The 19,813-nt window shown below is 39.9% G+C and overlaps 1 protein-coding gene, 1 long non-coding RNA gene and 1 pseudogene across 2 annotated transcripts; all 3 read left to right on the top strand.

Annotated features, from left to right (window-relative positions):
• The first annotated feature begins 1,915 nt into the window (after positions 1–1,915).
• On the top strand, positions 1,916–12,188 carry LOC140945894 (uncharacterized). Its single transcript, XM_073394959.1, has 5 exons — positions 1,916–2,287; positions 5,955–6,626; positions 6,976–7,251; positions 8,963–9,196; positions 10,753–12,188. The coding sequence occupies exons 1-5, from the start codon at positions 1,990–1,992 to the stop codon at positions 11,091–11,093; spliced, it is 1,821 nt and encodes a 606-aa protein (XP_073251060.1). The 5' UTR covers positions 1,916–1,989; the 3' UTR covers positions 11,094–12,188.
• An 89-nt stretch (positions 12,189–12,277) lies between these two features.
• On the top strand, positions 12,278–14,153 carry LOC140946672 (uncharacterized; annotated as a pseudogene).
• Positions 14,154–14,588: 435 nt separating this feature from the next.
• LOC140945929 (uncharacterized) lies at positions 14,589–18,747 on the top strand. The gene is made up of 3 exons (XR_012166774.1): positions 14,589–14,868; positions 15,756–15,997; positions 18,241–18,747. It is a non-coding gene; the product is annotated as an uncharacterized lncRNA (long non-coding RNA).
• The last annotated feature ends 1,066 nt before the right edge of the window (positions 18,748–19,813 follow it).

The raw sequence follows: 19,813 nt of genomic DNA, 5'->3' as shown, positions 1-19,813 counted from the left end.
AATGGCTGCTTACAGAACTGGAGATTTCGTGCGTTCGAAATATTATACCCCGCTCTAGAAAACGCCTCTGAAATGGATACCCCGTTCTAAACTAGGAGCTTCAAAATCACGACCCCGTTGGACGGCACATACACGTATAGCTAATGTATGGGAGTACCCCCCCCCCCCCCCACCTCCCCCCGGGTAGCTAGCAGTAGAAAATCTAGCAGAACTCAATTAGACATTCAATTTTGGTCCATAGTTTTCTCATCACTTGCCTTTTTTTAATTCAGATGCACCACAGTGCCGAGACTATACGGTTCTTACTGAACCTAATCGACAGCAGTCCTTTGGCTATGGTAGTAACTCAGACAACAGACTCGTCCCCGGCTCGTACCGCTTCCAGTCAAGTTCATATTCAAGAATGGTAGACAATTGTATCCCCGTTCGCAAATGCAGCTCTGATCTAACTGGGTGGCTGAATGGCGAGCATCCCACCTTTGAAGATAGTATCGTGAGGAGGGAAGTTTGTTTCCACGGATTATTAAACTGTTGTTATAGGACAGTTCAGATACGCGTTAGAGAGTGTCAGCGTTACTATGTGTATGAGTTAAACCCGTCACCTACCGAAAGGTTCAGCCGCTATTGTGCAAGCGCGCGAACGTTCTCGGGCGCTTTAAGCATACTTCAAGATTCGATTAACGGACAGCACGCGTTAGTAAAAAAAAAACTGTTTCAAGAACTGATGTCATTGGAAATAAAACCAGAAAAGGGGCAATGAGTTATTTTCTTGCCCAAGAGCTCAATTCAGTACGCCTGCATATGCGTTGAAATGCAAACCCGAGGGCTGGTGGGCCCGCTCAGTCTGTCCCAATATCAGACACTTGTGATGTAACAAAGTAAGTTGCCCTACTTGGGGAACTCTAAGTCGTATTTATAAACGATACAAGAAGACTGATTTATGTCTAATACCCTGCTAACCGATATCAAGCGCTAGTAAAAGACCGTGTCAAGTAGCTGTCATTGTAAATACAACAAAAATGAACAACGAGTTATTTAACCCGCATATGCGTTGTGTGACACTTGAAAAGGGGCGGCTAAGTCTGTCGCCTTTAACCTTAACTATACAAGATAAAAATAGTGACGTTCAACTAGAATCTTAATCAAAATAGTTGTATAACTGGCTCAGTACTAACACCATCTACAATCTTGAAAAAAATGTTGAGAAAAATGGACGATACTACGTCTAGTTTCAAAATAAAGCTTGAAAGCGCTGGCAGCTACAGATACTCCATCCCCCCTGCCCCCCAAAAAACAATGTTGAAGCCCGGCTGGATCATTTCTGATCCCGAATAAACAAATTTTACCAGGGTGGGGCGAGGGGAGGAGCCATAGTGGTACCAAATCCGCGGGATAGGCGTTCTGTGGGTACGAAAGTGCAAAATCTCAACACCTTTTGTCCAAGAGTGTAACGTGTGAAGTGCATTTATTGCCGCTAAATAATTAGGTAATCCCACTTTGCAAGGAAAATTTTCCACTATTCAATAAAGTATGTTTGCCAGCGAACATAATGGTCCAGTTCACGCAATATGCAAGGGAAATCACTCTAATGAAAATGATATTGTTACGAGGCGTGAGGAAGAAAGTTAATTAGGGACAGACCAATAGGAAAGTCGCATGAATTTTTTTCGTTAGCATTTTCTTCGTTTTAATTTTCTTGGTCCAAAGCATTAATATTTTTTGGCGTTACTTGGAGTGCACTAATTTTATTCATTTAGTTTTTTTTTATATATATATTTTTGTACTTCACCTCCCACCTCCCCCATTAAGGTTTTCATTGTCCGCATGTGGCCCCTTGCCGTCCGTATAAAGACTTGTTTTGTTTTGTTTTTTTTTACGTCAACCTTAATGACATGTTTCTCTAGGCGAGATTTTTAAGGATCAAATTTACTGGCAAGTTTCCCACTCACCTCCATCTTCCGTGCGTGGGACGATTGGCAAGCTGCAGAAATGAAATCCTCGAACTCCCCGGCAGAATCTCGTCGTCTCCTTGATTTTGTTCCGTCAATAAGACCATCGTTTCTTTCTGTTGTATTAGTTTTCGTTTGCGGATGTCTCTGGGTGAAGAATGAAACAACAAACGAACGACTGATAGCGCTGGAATCTCGCGTTAACCTTTTCCCCTGCGTTCAGAGTGTCTCCACTGAAAATACTGACAGGATATCTCTTTCACCGACAGAAGCTACAGCAAGAGATCTTTATAAGAAGGTTCAGACACATGTATCCGAAAGGATCGGTTATACATCAGGTAAGATCTTCACTTCAGATGTTATTTAGATGTTTATCCTCTTTTGATTTAGGCATATAATCTTTCATGGTGTGAATTTGCGCTTACATTCGGGATCTTTGGATATTGCATAAGATAACTGGATTTTTAACCTCAGCTAATTTTGCCTGCGTGCAGACGTCTCCTATTTCCTTTGTTGCACGAAAGGAAATAGGAGACGTCTGCACGCAGGCAACAGCTAATTCTGTATAAACCCTTTTGCGAGAGTCTCAATGGGGTTAACCGATAGGCGTAAAACGGCCAAAAATTTAGTCGATAGCCGTAAAAATTGAAAACTTTTATCCGTTAGCCGTAAATAGGGTAAAAAAAAGTTAACCGTAAAAGAAATTGTTCCCTGGATTTGCTACTTTTAAGGAAGGTACTAAAGTCACTTATGGTTGTGTTTTTTATTTCGCGGCTAGTGTGGCTCCGTACGCACGTTAGGTAAAGCGCCTTTTAGGTGAAGACCAAGACCCATTTCCATTTCCGCCGTTCTCTCGGGGAACTAATTTTTTTTTTTCCATAGCGAAAGTGTGGCTTCTTGCTGGGGATTAATATTTGCGATTTTCAGAAGGTCGTGCCCTCGAAACACTGGTGAAAGAACACGAAGAGATCTCACTTTTTGTAAAACAAGTTGCCGATAAACAACATTTCCCTGTTTTTCTCTGAAGCTACGGTAGACATTGCCATGCCTAGTCCCTGCACGGCGTCTTTTTACGCAATTTCGGTCAAGGCATTTCGGTGGCAAACTCGCTCTGACCACGTGACCCGAAACGCATTAGCCGCGCGAAATAATAAGGCCTACGGACAAGGCAAAACGGCTGACAGTGGTTCCGTACAGTCCTTCGCTACCATTAAAAACACTGGACACAGGAATTTTGTTATTGGCCGTTTTCACACTAGAGCTAGAAACGGATTATCCGTCTGAGACTAGCCTGTGTACAGTCGCCCCCTTCCCGACAGACACCCCCTCTCCGATTTTTTTTCTGAGGGGAAGGGGCGATTGTACACAGGCTATCTGGAACGGATAATCCCGTCTTCAAACTGTCCGTCGAAGTTGAAGGATAAAGTCAGGCGGATTGTTCATGCAAAATTAAAGACGTATTACCTATCTGACGCGAATCATCAAACGGATAACCCGTCTCACACGAATAATCCGTCTTTACTGTGAAAACGGCATTTCTGTTGTAATGAATGTCGCGCCCCGGCCTTGAGTTCGGCGTTCGCGTGTATGCTTTGCTTTTTCACAAAGATTATTTTTAAATTGACTATTGACATTTTTATGTGTAAAATAATATTAGAAGTGGAATACTTCATAAAAAGTATGATGTATCAAATGTTAAAATTTTTCATAAGAATAGCTTATTTCATATCCCGAGATGATCCTAAAACCTTTATTACCGGGGCCTAGCCGAAGGCTGGCACCGGTCATAAAATGCAACGCGTTTCTGTCTTTTCAAAGTTACATTGTTAGGGATATATCGCTGACTGAGATATATCGCTGGCTCGTTACTTTTGGGAGTGTTCGCTGAGATATATCGCTGGTTCATTGAAATCTCATCCGCCATTTTGAAAAGCACGAGGTATGGAGGAGAGTCAAGAGAAAGATTATAGCTTTTTGGGAACGACACGTTCCCCAACCTTTACGATGTACTAGTTTATGAGCGAAAACTTGAGCGTGAATATTTGGAGAGACAAATTTGCGAGCCATCGCTTAAGAGTGAACCTTCCATCGTGAAACTTATCGAGAAAATAAGCGACTTATCAAAGTTATCTACATTGAGTGAACCTTCCATGATGAAATTTATCGAGAATCAATGCGAACACTTACCAAAGCTAACTTTAGTCACGCAATATTTACATTAGCGACATGCGAAAACTCTCAACTGTTCAAAATGGAGGATTCCCTAACGTTTCCTCTTTTCACATTTTTCATTACACCTTGCTTTCATCTCTAAAGAATATTTGCAATAAAAAAGATTTTCATGTCGCCCGACAAACTTGTTGATGAAAACGACCCTTCTACGTGGGTTGCCAAGACAAAAGTGGCCCCGGTAAAATTCACGAAGTGATTCTTGTTTTGCTTTATAAGATACAAAAAATACAGGTTAATAAGTATTTAAGTTTTTGAAACAAAAGAAGTTAATTTTTAACTTTTTGTTAACCGTAACTGAAAAAAATTAGCCGATAGCCGTAAAAGAGCCAAAATTTTAGCCGATAACCGTAAATGCCAACACCCCATTGAGACCCTCTTTTGCAACACTCTCGCTCTGTTGTAATACTGCTTAGATATTCACTAAGCCACCTATACTGGTAAAACAATAAAGAAATTTTCGGTGTAAATGATGTTGAATTCATAGTTTAAGTGTCGAACGACTTGCTCACGAGCAAGATATGTGGTCAATACTCAGGAGAGTACTCTTGTATAATTTTAAAAGCCATACAATTATGTGCCGCCACAAAGGGTGTAGTTCTTGGCCCTTTTTGTTCTGAAAACGCTGGTATAAACGTAGATCATTTTGGTCTGGAATCGGGTTTGGTTTTCGAGGAACCTACTGGAGCGTATGCATGGCGTAGTTATTGTTTCAGTTCCATATGAATAAGAACGAAATAGAAATATGTGAACTCGAAACGCATTTGAAGAATTTTTTTGTTTGCGCTCTAATCTGAGTAATGATGACACAATTTCTGTTTAAAGGCCAGATCTAAAAACGGGTGCGGATTTTAGAGGACTGCATAGTCTGAAAGCGGGTGTGGAAAATTCAGTCTGAAATAGCACTGTCTGAATAAAATTGTTAGGGTGGCGTAAAATTTGAGATATTTTTTTAAATGCCTCTAGAGCCGGTTCGGTTAAGGAGTCTTAAGGCTTGCCGGGTTACTTGATAAAACCTTTGGTAACTTTGATAGGGTGGCAAGATTGAAAGTACGTTTATTGAACGGTCTCAGTTGGTTTAAAACGCGGGGCGGGGGGGGGGGGGGGGGAGGGACTTCCTTATAAGAGGCTACTAGGGATGTGCCACTGGTTAGGGCCGCATTTTCACGACTGGATTGACTCTAATGGGGTTGCATTTTCAATAGAGTTACTAGAATGGGTCGCACATTTTCGGACTTTTTGTGGTAAGACAGTTCTTATTTACGGTTCGCAAACTTACCAGAATATTTGTTCTGTAGATGAAAAGTAAAGTGTTCTTCATACAGTGTAAAAAATGGGTCAATTCATAAAAATAAAAAGTGACTAAGTTTGGATCGCGAAAAATTCATATTTGCCCAAAAGTGACTAAGATATAGGGTCTATAATTAATCACAGAATAGACTATAATGGGGTAGGGGCTCTTAGACGCCAGCGGCACATACCCAGCAAAAATTTACCCAAGTTCCCTTCCCCCGGGGTTTGAAATGTGCGCGTAGAACTATAAATCTAGAATGTCAGCTTAGCTTTCCCTTGGAAGCAACAAGGGAAGAGGCGTCAGGACAAATTAAAAAGTTGTTAACCTTGTTGTTGAACGCAACCTCCAAAACGTTAATTTTATTTTAGAAATGTCAACCTTATCATTTATTCCGTTGATTTGTTCGTTATATTTTCTCCCTTATTTATTTTTAATATCAATCACTGGATATTAAAAAAATTCTTAATCTTACTTTACTGCAGTCAGCTCGTTATCAATAGAGGCATCAGCAACCATCCGGTTAAGGAAGCGAAGAAAAGTTTTGAACGACACTTCAACTGGCATCACCATACATGAAGTAAGAAAAGAAATCAGCAAACAATTTGGACAACTTATGCCCACCAAGTACTGCAAGTCAAGTGACAAGGTATGTCCTGCAGGACCCCCCGGATATCCTGGTCCCATTGGAGCGAGGGGACCACGTGGAAGGAGGGGACCAAAGGGAAAGAAAGGTCCTCAAGGTCCCATGGGACCACCTGGAAAATCCGGAAAAACAGGAATAACGGGTCCTGCAGGACCGAGAGGAGAAAAGGGAAGCAATGGGGAGGTAGGGGAGCCTGGGCCAAAAGGCATGCCGGGATCACCTGGAAGGCCTGGAAAATCGATATCTGCTCCGCAAGTGATGTTGTCGCCGGCAGAGCAGACACGAGATGAGGGAGGAGATACAGCATTTTATTGCACGGTCGCTGGAAATCCTTCCCCAACCGTAGAATGGCAATTTAAGGGCAGAAAGCTTCTGTCAGGTGCAAAGTATTTGATTAAAGAAGGAGAGCTGATCGTGAGAAATCTAAATTATAGCGATGCTGGGACGTACACGTGTGCTGCGAGGAACGTTCTTGGATTATCCGAGGCTACTGGTAACTTGACTGTTCGAGGTAAGGACATAATTAAAACTTCCGAGATTTACACACCCAGCTGCTGATTGATCATTTTTATGCGTGTCTCCGTTGTGTAGGCTCACAAACGGCCGGGATTGCATCCTTCTCTTGTTTAACGGTTTTTCACTAGTTAATTGATTTCGTTTTGCGTTATTCATCCTTTTGTGTATTTCTGGTTTCACCGTTAAACTAGACCGGAAGCATGCTTCTGACTTAATATAGGGTAAAACTTCTGAAACTTTACATTGTGTAGAAGCTTTGTTTTCTAATAGTTCTTAGTAGTTTCTATTCTTTGTTATACGGTTTGTACTTGTTTTCATTGTAAGGTTTTATGTTTTTTCTCTAGGTCTTCCAATGTTCACAAAAGTTCTACCACCACTTGCCACGCCAGTACAGCGCACTACCTTTCAGGTAGTTTGCCAAGCTGAAGGTTTCCCTCGTCCCGTGATAAACTGGAGTAGAGTGGGAATGTCTTTGCCAGGTGGAAGGACTGAAGTAAACCAAGGAACACTAACTATTAAGAACTTAAGTCCTGCTGACAGCGGTTTGTACGACTGTGTTGCTACTAACATTATGGGAACAAAGAAGGCCAGGATCAATGTGGCCGTTCAACGAAAGCCAGGTTTGCTCTATTTATTTGGTTTAGGTTGGTGGCAAACACCACTGTCAGCAAATGGTCATTTTCGTTTGCCCAGGGGTGAGTTTCTTGCAGCTATTGGAAAGACTGATATCATACAGTCAAACCTGTAAGCGAACCTGACTATGACTAATAAGCGGCGCGGTCACTTATACCAAGGTCTCCGACATCATTTTCCTCAATTACTTTAAATCTAAACCGGATAAGCCGTCACCTTAGTCCAGAGTCGTAGCTAGCGGGGGGGAAGGGGGGCAGCTGCCCTCCCCCCGGACCTGTTGAGCCACGGACAAATCAAGTTTTTGGATGGATTTCTTTTCTTTAGATTCAGTTATTTTGATTATAGTGACTTGAAAGTGTTTGCCATTTTCATATTCGATTCGAGGTCGATTTTTCGGAGACATATCTCATGACAAGTGCTGAAAATTACGTTTCGGAGCCTCCAAATTTGAAAATTTCCTGGGGGACGATATCCCCAGAGCCCCCTACAAGGCTCGTGTCTTCTGCACTCGCGAAAATGCCCCCGTTACAAAAAATTTAGCTACGGCCCTGCTTAGTCTATTGAGCGGTCGTCAGGTCACTTTTTCAAAGGCTCCATCGAGTTTGGCAGCGAATGGCTTCACCTCTGGTCACTGTTGTTGCACCGGTGCATCAGATATCTATTTTAATATCTAGTTTACTGTTCAAAAGTATATTTAATGAACACCCTAGTTTTAGCTTCTTAGATTTTAGATTTTAGTTCTGTAAATTTTATGTAATTAGTTAATTGTGTCTGAAAAGCCCTGTAAAGGGAGACTCAATAAAACGTATGTATGTTTGTCTGTATGCATTAATAATAACAGGATCCGGAGTTCAAGCTTCAGGAGTAATCATTGTTCGTTTATTGCGACAGTACTGTTTCGTATGGTCCGAAATTGTAGGACCACACTCATTCGGCAACTTCAACGATTGACCGTTGAAATTAAAAGCTGGCAGTAAAATTTGGGTGGTTGTTATAGGAATGCGTTAAAAGATGGTATCTAGGTAACAGATGGATTTTGTCTTAGTTACGTTACTCTAGAGTTCTGAATTACATATCTGTTTCTTTGGGGGCATGAACTCGCTAGTTCGTTTCGCCTGTTTAGGCTACAAAGCTCTTTTTTACAAATGATGATGAACTTTTCATAAAGACAAAGATTACATTTTTTGCTAATGTTGCTATAGGGTTTACATTGCTTTAAACTTTCCGTTTTATCTGGATAGGTTTCTTAGAGTCTTGTAAAGTCCAAATATATTTTGAGAGTTCCGTTTCATTTCTTCTGTTCGAGCGTCGAAAGGAGGACTGATGGTTTCTGTAACGTTCCTTGAAGTTTGTCCCTTGAAGTTTGATATGTGTGTATGTATTTATGTATGTATAATGGCTATTTTGCTAAGTCACCATCTTCCTCTTTTTGATTTTCCTGATCAAGTTGTCAAACCTGTATTATATTAAGCGGTCATTTGGCCCCGAGGGTGACCGTTAATGGTCTTTTCTACATATCCGTTAGGGATAACTTTGCCAAAAATAATGCACTTGTGTATATTAATACTGATTTTGTATGTCAACAACTCAACAATGACAAAATTCGATGCTATAAGTTCCAAAGAAAGTCCGATTCTGAACAGTCTCCAAGATATGGAATTCTCATTACACCATTTAGTGTCGGTTGTTCTTTTTCAGATTTAGAAGACTCCGTTATCGTGGGAAAGAGCAAAAATCATTTGAGAAGTTTAAGGAGTTGGCTATCCCCTGTAGCACGAAGCGTGAAATCTGCCTGGAAGCGCTGTTGGCGTGCATCCGCGGACGGCTGGGCTGCAAGTACATTTCACTCACGATGTGACAGCAAGGGCCCGACTGTGACAATAATAAGGGTCGGGAGATATATTTTCGGAGGATACACAAGTATTTCATGGGGTAAGTGAGCATATAAGCAATGGCAGTGGCATTTATACCTTTGGCGTAATTGGCATTGATATGTTCAGCTAAACGTGGAGCTTGGTACTTAGCAATATGGAATCACGTAACTCTACCTTCCATACATGGTTAAGCAGTGGCGGACAAAGGTTCTAGGTTAATAGCTCTAGATGTGGGCCTATATCCCCTCGTTCCTCAAGGGGCAAGGACCGCCCCTCCTACACTGACATGATATGACATGACCCCACTTCTCAAGTTCTGGTTGTGATGCATTTCTAGCCTGTCAAAACGTGCCCAAATTCCAGGCTACTACTATTATAATAATTTTATAAAATATCGATATTGTTCTGACTTTCTTGCCACCCTGCTATCTTCCATCCCTCAGTTCCCACATTGCAAAAGTAGCGACTAACGAACTTCACCACAGGTTTTTGGTGAAATTCGCAAATTTTGGCAAAGAAAAAACACGCTCTTTTGACATGTCCACGTACGTGATACACCAAGACGAAGGTTCATTTCACCGATCAAACTTTCGTAATTTCGCCTGAGCGAAATGTCGGGAAGAGGATTCTTCGCTTCGGATTCGAACGAACTTAATAGACTGAAATGGGTGACAGAAATACATAATGTTTTATACCTTTTCAAGGATAAAGCTTCCTAAAACTCTTTATTGTCTATTTCCTTTATTGTATTCTTAATACAGTACCCTTAAAATCGAACGAAGTATTAATCTACCAATAAAAGTGTATTGCGACATGCACCAGTTCATGTAAAAAGAAGCTTCTGGCTTCGGCAAGTGGTAAAAAAGACAAAAACAGATAAATTTGGAGATTTTGCTCCATAAAGTTATAAGAGAACATATATTATTAATTACTAATTTTTTTCCCCGATCTATTGCTTGTAATTGCAAACCTTTTAAAATTAACATCTCCCACAGGCCGACACCTCAGCTTCGGTGAGCTTGCAGCCACATAAAACTCTCTCCTGAGCGGACGAACCACGCTTGTCATGGGTATAGCTATATCTTTTACCAAAATACCTGCACGTAAATAATAATGCAATAAAATAATATTCATACTAATAATAATGATGAAGATGATGATGATGATGATGATGATGATAATAATAATAATATAATTATAATGATAATAATAATATTGATAACAGGGGCGGATCCAGGATTTTTTTCAGGAGGGGGTGCACTCGTCTCTTGCTCTACTTCAACACCAATAAACCACAAAGTTTTTTTTTTTTTGAAGAATACCAGTTGTATTAGAAAACCGCAGGTAATCACAGGGGGGGGGGGGGGGGTGCGCACCCCCTGCACCCTCCCCCTAGATCCGCCCCTGGATAATGATAATGATAATAATGAAACTGATTTCATTTTTGATAAATGACGAACGTTACTGAGAAACTCGATCGAATTTGTTTTATGAGAATAAGGTATTTACTGTTTTTAATTAATAATAATAATAGTCATCATCGTCATCATTATGACAGGCACGAGGACAATGTCGCTAACTTATCTTAGAAAACTTTTGTTTCATGTCTTTTAGTTTCTGGTTCTGGCCAGTATCAATACGACTCAAAAGCCTTCTTATTTTCGCTGGTAAACAAGCCAGGATGGGCGCCTGTCAAATTGTCTCAGTCAGGGCAATATAGTTCTAGAAAAAAATCCATATTCTTTTACTCATCCTATGGACCTACATTCGGAGGAGGACATGACATTAACGTCAACAACTACGCGTCATCTGATAGCAATTCTTACAGCAACCTTGGCCATACTTACAGCCCACCGAGCGGATACAGCTACGGCAGCACCTTCGCACGAACATTCCTGGCAGGAACTCTCCAGTTCACACCAGACGAAGTTGAAACCTTTTACGAAACAACCTAATTAATATAATGCGTGACACCGGCTTTGATATTTGAGCTGAGCTTATTGTACAAGTAGACGCTTAAAGGTGAACTAATCTACAGCACTAAGCAAGCCCCTTATATCTAAATCAAAACACAATCATTAGAACGTATACTACAACATTTTCCAAACAAACGAAAAATAGAATACTCAAAAAGAGAAATGATTTTGATATCTACAACTGGTCCAACTGCGCTTATCTTTTTTTACCTGGATACGAGTCTGGGGGCAGCTATGCTGTCATCTGTCAGAAAACAGTTACTTCCTTATCTGTCCTCACTGCTTTTTTGCCCAATGCGATACCACTAATATTAGTAATCAAAAATTAAGATTATTACTAACTGCTTAATGCGGCAACACTATCTCATATACAGGAATAGACTGCTTGCAGTCACGTGACAATCCCGATCACCTTCTAGCAGTGTAGTAATTAAAATTACCAGTGTTGGGTTACTACCTCATGTAAGCCCTACGTATAAAATCTGAGGCACATCAGTATCCTTTATGACTGACCTATTATATAAAATAATATTAAATAAAATATACCCCTATAGGAAATTTCTACTGATAATAAATAAATAAAAGATCATGTTTACGGGCTAGTATTAATTGTTAATGTCCAGACAAGAATTAAAATTCAATAAAATTACTCATGTTTGTCATAAAAAGAGAGCTTCATTCTCTCAACGTTGTCAATAATGAGGGTTAATGGTCACGAGGTCAAACTTGTTTCGTTTCCTGTAAACGTGATGTTTGATTTCAGCAATAATTTAAAATATGGTGTCTGTTGGAACTTTGACCACGTTTGAGTGCAACAGGAGGAAGGTTAACAACCGGCAGAGCAGCCCGGCTTACGTCAATCTCATGTAAGCTAATTTACTACACTTGTTTTTATGGGCTTAACGAGAAGGGATCAGGTTTAAATTGCAACTTTCCCTCAAGCTTGGAGTGACTGTGACAAAAAACAAGAATTGAATTAAATAAATTACTCATGCTCGAATGTTTGTTACAAAAAGAGAAACTTTATTCTCTCCACGTTATCAAGAATGAGGAATAAAGCCAACGGTCACGTGGTGAACCTCTTACGTGATGTTTGATTTGCAACTTGCAACTTTCCCTCAAACTTCCGTCTTCGATCGATCGTAAAACTACAAAAACGAGTCCTTGGGTTTGTTCCGTCAATTAGACCATCGTTCCTTTCGGTGGTATTAGTTTTAGTTTGCGGTTGTCTCTGGGTGAAAAATGAAGCAACAAACGAACGACTGATTTCACTGGACTCTCGTGTTTACTGTGTTCCTTGCACTAAGCGTGGCACTATTAATAATTTTGACAGGATGACTTTCTCACCGACAAAAGATATCGCAATAGACCTTTCCAAGAAGATGCAGACAAAAGTTTCAGATGATGGGAACGGCTATACCTCAGGTAAAATTTATTCTTACTCTTCTTACTTGGATGGCCTTGTGTACATTGAGGATGTTTAGACGGCTTGCTTTTATCCTTCCTCGGTTAAGACATAATCTTTCATAACGTGAGTTCGCGTTTCTGCAATTCCAAAATAGTATCAGATTTCAACTTAGACTGTATGAAACTGTTTTGTAATGCTCCCTAGATGTCAGTAATTATGCCACTGCCACTGATAAAAAACCGAAAAGATCTACAGCGTAAATGAAGTTGAATTTATAAATAATGTGTCTACAAGGGCAGAGCAAGATTCCTTCACGCGCCAGATAGTCGATATCATTACTATACAGCTTTTCAACAAGATTGTCTTTTTAGGATTTTTAGCTAGACGACATTAGATGAGGTTCCTTAAACTTTTCTTTAAGTGGGGGCTGCATGTGCTTCTGGTTTGAGGTTATTTGGGGTCTCGGAATTGAAAGGTATTGCGTGACCAATTTCAAGCAATAATGACCCAATTCTTGGCAATTCATTTTTAGATTTATCTGTTTGCTTTAGATTGAGCTATTTTCGTTTAGCACTTTCTGGATAAATTTTCGAAGAGTATAGACATTATAGATCAGTACAGACAAAAGGCGTGTATTAAGAGATTATTCATGGAGATATTTCCGTTTCTTTCAAAGGAGTTCAGTCTAATTTGAAAAACCTTTCTTAACCATTATGAGATTACAAGAGCGATTGAAAGTAAGTGTATTCAAGATCTCAGTTGGCTTGAAATTCGTGCGCAGGTCTTAAGATTCGATTCTTGTTCTTTTGCAAGTTACCTTTATCAGAAATGTCAGCCGTATCATTCTTTCGTTCCTTCTCGATCTTGCTCATTTGTACAATTTATCAATGGATAATTAAAAGGTATTATCTAATTTTACTTTACTGCAGTCAGCCCGTTGCCAATAAAGGCATCAGCAACCATCCGGGTAAGAAAGCGAAGAAACGTTTTGAACGACACTTCAACTGGCATCACCATACAAGAAGTGAAAAGAGAAATCAGCAAACAGTTTGAACAACTCATGCCCACCAAGTACTGTAGGTCAAGTGAGAAGGTATGTCCTGCAGGTCCCCCCGGGTATCCTGGTCCCATTGGAGCGAGGGGACCACGTGGCAGGAGGGGACCAAAAGGAAAAAAAGGTCCTCAAGGTCCCATAGGACCTCCTGGAAAATCCGGAAAAAACAGGAATGACGGGTCCCGCAGGACCGAACGGAGAAAAGGGAGGCAAAGGAAAGCCTGGGCCAAAAGGCATGCCGGGACCACCCGGAGGGCCTGGAAAATCGATATCTGCCCCACAAGTGATGTTGTCGCCGAAAAAACAGATTCGAGATGAAGGTGGAAATACGGCGTTTTATTGCACGGTCGTAGGAAATCCTTCCCCAGTCGTGGAATGACAATTTATGGGCATAAAACTTCTGTCAGGTGCAAAGTATTTGATTAAAGAAGGAGAGTTGATTGTTAGAAATCTGAATTACAGCGACGCTGGGCCGTACACATGTGCAGCCAGAAACATTCTTGGATCGTCTGAGGCCACGAGTAACTCATCTGTTCGAGGTGAGAGAAGTATTTTACTTTTGAGGTCTCTTAAATAAGGCCGTTTAATTTTGTTTGACATGTCATTATATGTTTCATGTTCTCGCAAGGTAACGTTGCGAGAATTGAACATCACTTTTTTAAACGTCCAAGGAAACCTGTAAGATGTAAAGGCATAGAGCACCATCCTCAATCAATCAATCAATCAATCAATCAATAACTTTTATTATTAACGTGTCGTAGCTTTTAGCGCAACAAAAGTGGTGAACTAATCGGGGACACTCCCCCTGACATATTACCTTAGACTGAGATAATTGAGCTAGCCTGATGCCTCACTGATGAAACATCTTGTAAAATGCCTGAGACGATTCGTGACCTTTTCACACGCTTTTAATACGGTTTTTTGCATCTGAGTAGCCGTATCTTCAAATTCTAAAAAAAAGAAAGAGTTACTAACCAATCATTGAATTGGTTTCTCCTTTCCTTTCCCTTTCTGTTATAATAATAAAAATCTTGTACAAAGTTTCCCGAAAAAGAAAAGATCTATGGGTCGTCATCTTTCTCAGTTGCAATCGTTTGGACCATTAGGGCTTTATAGTATAAACCAGATAATTTTTCTTTTCAGGTCTTCCAATCTTCTCAAAAGTTCCACCTTCACTTGCCACACCTGTACAAGGCACTACGTTTCAAGTAACCTGTCAAGCAGAAGGCTATCCTCGTCCTGTAGTAACCTGGATTCGAGCGGTGCTACTTTTTCCTGCCGGCAGGACTGAGGTACACAGCGGTACATTAACCATTAAGAACCTAAACCCGGCTGACAACGGTTTGTACGAATGTATGGCAACAAACAGCATTGGAACGAAGAAGACCAGGATCAATGTGGCAGTACAACGTAGCTCAGGTGCAGGTTTGTCTTAGGCGGCAAGGCAGGGGCGGATCCAGGACTTTTCTAAGGTGGGGTTGCACCTCTAAGGAATTGCTTAACTGACTGGTGACGTAAACCGGGAGCCTATTACAAGAATTTTTCAGTGCCAAACTACCATTTTTAAGGCGTTTAACATAAATGCTTCAACCTCGCTTCATGTTTTACTTCAAAACCAATAAACCACATAGAAAACCGCAGGTGATCTTAGGGGGGTGCGCACCCCTGCACCCAACCCCTAGATCCGCCCATGCAAGGTCTGCACAGACATAAATGGAACATTTAGTGACATGTAACATAATCCTTAAAAGAGACCATGGTTACAGATTGTAGAGATTGAACAGTCATTATATCCAGTTCAAGACAAATTTGTTACGGCACTATCACAACATCACTCAGACGTCTTAACTTGAATTTGTATAGTATTGACAGTGATGGTCTTTCGTATTGCTATTAAATGAGGGTCATTGTTAGAGGTTGTCCTGTGTGTAGCAGGTTCTTAAAGGGAAAGGGGGAGCCTTCACTAGAGTTTGAATTTGAAATACTAAAACCAGAGACTAAAACGTTCCTCGCCAGAAAATAAAGTGGCATTTGATATCCAGTCTCTTGTCACTTGGATCTCGTCACACTTGACAAGGAAAATGAATTAATGAAGAATTTTTAAACAGTTCTACTTATATCCGTGGCCATAACAGTGTTTTTTTGCCAAATAAAAGAAGTAGATTTTGTTCCCTCCCAGGTTTGCACGACTCTGTTATTGTGGGAAGCAACAAAAATTATTTAACCTCGTTAAGCAACTGGCTGGCACCTGTGGCAAAAAGCGTTAATTCTCTCTGGAAACGCTGTCGGCGTGCATCCGTGGACGGCTGGGCTGGAAGTACATTTCACTCCCAATTAATGTGACTGAAAGGGTCCGACTGTGACAATAATAAGGCAGGGTCGGGAGATACATTTTTGGAGGATACACCAGTAAATCTTGGGGTAAGTGTGCATTGTAAGAGGCGGTTACCTTACCTTTGCAGTTACTTGCATGGATATGTTCGGCTAAAAGTGCAGCTTGATAGCTTTGTACTGAGCAATGTGGAGTCAGTTTGACCTTGCATAGTTAAGCAGTAGCCGATAAAGGATTCAGGTTGGCGGATCTAGATTCGGACGCGCAACCCCTAGGCCCTCCACAACCCAAGGAGTCCCTGCTAGACTCACAAGGAATTAGCAAATGTGGCAGAAAAACAACAACGAGTCAGATCGTGATTTTAACAGATTTGCTCTAAACAAGTTACAAAAGGAAATATATAATTACCCGACGTTTTATTTATTATTTTTCAAATATTTTTTGCTCGAATCTATTGCTTTGTAATTGCAAATTTTCGCTTTTATACAGCTCCCATAGACGGAAACCTTAGCTCCGGTAACCGAACAGTCTTTTAGGTTTCAGGACCCCGATTGTTAACCTCCCGTTCAAAAATTGGCTGCTTGGGAGGTTTTATTGTAAGCAATAAAATGAAACACTGCGTGATAAACACAAACTATACACATTCTCATGGCTATGATCACATTACTCCTACACTTGTTAATTTACATTGGCTTCCAGTAACGTATAGGGTAAATTTTAAGATAGCAATGCTTACTCATAAGTGTATTTATGGTAACGCACCCGAATACCTTAAGGATCTAATAAAAGTTAAGAGTACCACTAGGAAACAGGACAACTATTATATTTTTAAGAAACAGCTAAAGACTTATTATTTTAAATTTGCATACAATTTCTCATTAACATAGGTGTATATTAATTTTACTCTCTTTTTTATCAATTTTAATGAAACATATAACATTTCTTTTAGTTATAATTAAAGTAAGAAATAGGTTAAGTACTAAATAATTAGGTAAGGTGTCATTTACAGATATATTCATGTTTTAATTCAATAATTAATATATCTTTTAGTTAGCTTTAATAGTTAGTAATGCGCATTTGATCATTTGATATATGTTAATTTGCGCAATACTAATTATTATTATTCTTTCAAAATATTTCCCCGATTCTGATTGGCTAAAAGCACACGTTTAATTCACCATAACCAGTTACTGATGACCAAATTTGGAAGAATTTTGACTTTAACGAGGAAATGACGTCAAAAATGCAGCGTTTTCGCAGGTTAAGGCACCGTTAACCGAGAAGACCTGGGGACGAGGTTGAGTTGTTTTGGTTGTGAACTTGAAAAAATGGCGGACATTTCACTCGTTTGAAGAGTAATAACTAGGCGAAAAAATAGCTTAAAACATGGCAAGAACAGCAAGAAGACAACTCGAAGGGCAACATCTGCTATTTGGAGAATATTTGCGGAGCTGAACAAACCTAAACGTACACTAACTGAACATCGATGGATCGATGGAGGTAAGCATGTTTTAGCTATGTTTTTAAACTAGGAATTATTTTGAATGAATAATAAAACAGTTTTTGAATTCGGCTTTCGTATCATATGAAGATTTATGGAGATCTCGGAGGGTGTTATCCGCCTCGGCCAACACCCTCCTCGATCTCCATAATTCTTCATAAGATACTCAGCCTCATTCATTAACTGTTAAATAATAATAATAATTATTATTATTATTATTATTATTATTATTATTATTATTATTTGCTATTTTATCAGTAATTTATAAAGCACTTAGTATCTGTAAATTTTGTTCCACTAATTGTTTATTACTAGGAGACCCAGTGATTTACAATTAGATGTGTTTGGAGTTATTCTTGTCGAGGGTATAGATGTAAGCAGGGTAATGTGATTGATCATGAGTGGATTTCAGTTCAGCGGGTGATCGGCCGTGTATTTCAAATTGGCCGAAAGCGTATTTTTTTTTGGTTTATATACATTGTTAATGTAGTGGAATGATATATGTGGAGAGAAGAACTAAAAAAAGTCTTGAGTTCCAGATAGGAATTAAACCCCCGACACATTCATGAGTTATTGGAAACTTTAGTACTGGGCCGGCAAAAGGACAGTGCTGTATCGCGCGCTCATTTTTTTTTTTTTATATATATTTTTTTTGATGTGTCTGCTGTTCATTCTACAAAACATACATATATCAGTGTGAAGGAAGGTATAAAATATAAACGAACCTTTATCTTGTGGCATGTGTCACTGCATATGGCGGGTGCCTTCTGCAAGTGAGTATCAGAAAAATATAACAAATGGCACTTTTATTCCATCTCTATTTTCTTGTAGGTTCTGGCTCTGTGTATCGGTACGACTCAAACGCCTTTTTATTTTCACTCTTAAACAAGCCAGGATGGGCACCCGTCAAGCTGCCTTAGACAGGGAAATATAGCTCCAGAAGGAAACATTGCATATACGATAACCCATCATCCGGGCCTACATTCGGAAGAAGAAGTGACATTTACATATCAAACTACGCGTCATCTAATCGCAATTCATATAGCGAGCTTGGCTATACTTACAGCCCACCGAGCGGGTACAGCTACACAAGCACCTTCGCCCAAACATTCCTGGCAGAATCATTCACGTTCACACCATACGAAATAGAAACGTTTTACGAAACAACTTAAATAATTATAATGAGCAACAACCGGTTTTTATGTTTAAGTAATGAGCTTTTTGTTTCCTTTTAGTCGTTTTGCATTTATGAGAATAAAAAATAACTAAACAATCTCTAAAATCGATTGTCGCAGTAAGCTTATTAGTGAAAAAAAAAGTCTTAGCAGCTGTATGAAAAGAGGCTACGAAATGTAACAGAACATAATACATGGTTACATTATATGGAACTATTCGGTTGTTTGTTATGTGTAAGGCTCGAATACAAGGCGCTGTTTTGGAAATGAGCCCGCGCTCCTCCCGCCGAACAGGGGAGGACCGGGAGAGGGGCGGAAATCGCGCTTTGGTAATATGTATGCATTAGACTGCGGAACAACCCCATTAATTGTTGCGTAGGTCAGGAACACGCGAGGCCGTTCAAAGGAAAGTTCTGAACCACTTGCTTGACGGGAGAGTGAGGCTCGAGCGAAAGTCTCGCCCAAGCCCTTCTGCTTAATCAGCTATGCAGCCCTTTTTCTCCACTTCCATTGATTAAAAGATTTTTCAGAGACTTCTTTGGATTCTGATTAACGCTCAGTTTATGGGTTTTTTGTGGTACTTAATAAATTTCTACTCAAAAGTTAATTATCTATTTCATCTTTATCCCATCTTTTCCCCCAGTCAATAAGAATTGGAGTTTACATCAGTTCAAGCAATTTTAAGTTCAGGAATTCTTTAATTAAGTCACCCGTCAATAGTGTTTTCCTTGATGCGCTCGAATGAGTTTTTATCACGTGAGATGTACTTCAAACATCGCAAACAAAATGATTAGAAATGTCACTGGTCAATGAATTAATGGCCATTCTGACTAAAAACCATTATTTGGTCTATTTAATTGTGCAATTCTAACATGGATGTAGTATTTGAACTTTTCTGTCTTGTAATTTTTTTAGTCCAAAGCGCACTCCGCTCATTTTAGGGAAGACTGTGTTGTCACGTGGCGTGTTGTCTCAACCTCTAACGGGAAACAATAGCCCAGTCCTTTGAAGTTTGCCTGTTTTCCCAGCCAGTGCCCTCTACTAACTATGCACAGAAACAGTACTTTTTTGTGACACTTAGGACTGCCGGTCATTTAGTGTTTTGAAAACCTTGACCGGCAGTCGAGCTAAAAAAAGTTCGAGTGTCACAAAGGTTTCGTCTTCTGAGCCCAGCGTAAACCAAACGCTAGACTTGAGATCTATAAAGTATTTCATTTTATTTTTCATTT

This window comes from Porites lutea, chromosome 8, assembly GCF_958299795.1.
Source record: "Porites lutea chromosome 8, jaPorLute2.1, whole genome shotgun sequence".
NCBI classification, from domain to species: domain Eukaryota; kingdom Metazoa; phylum Cnidaria; class Anthozoa; order Scleractinia; family Poritidae; genus Porites; species Porites lutea.
The sequence above is the reverse complement of the archived record's forward strand: the minus strand, read 5'-3'. Positions and strand labels throughout refer to the sequence as shown.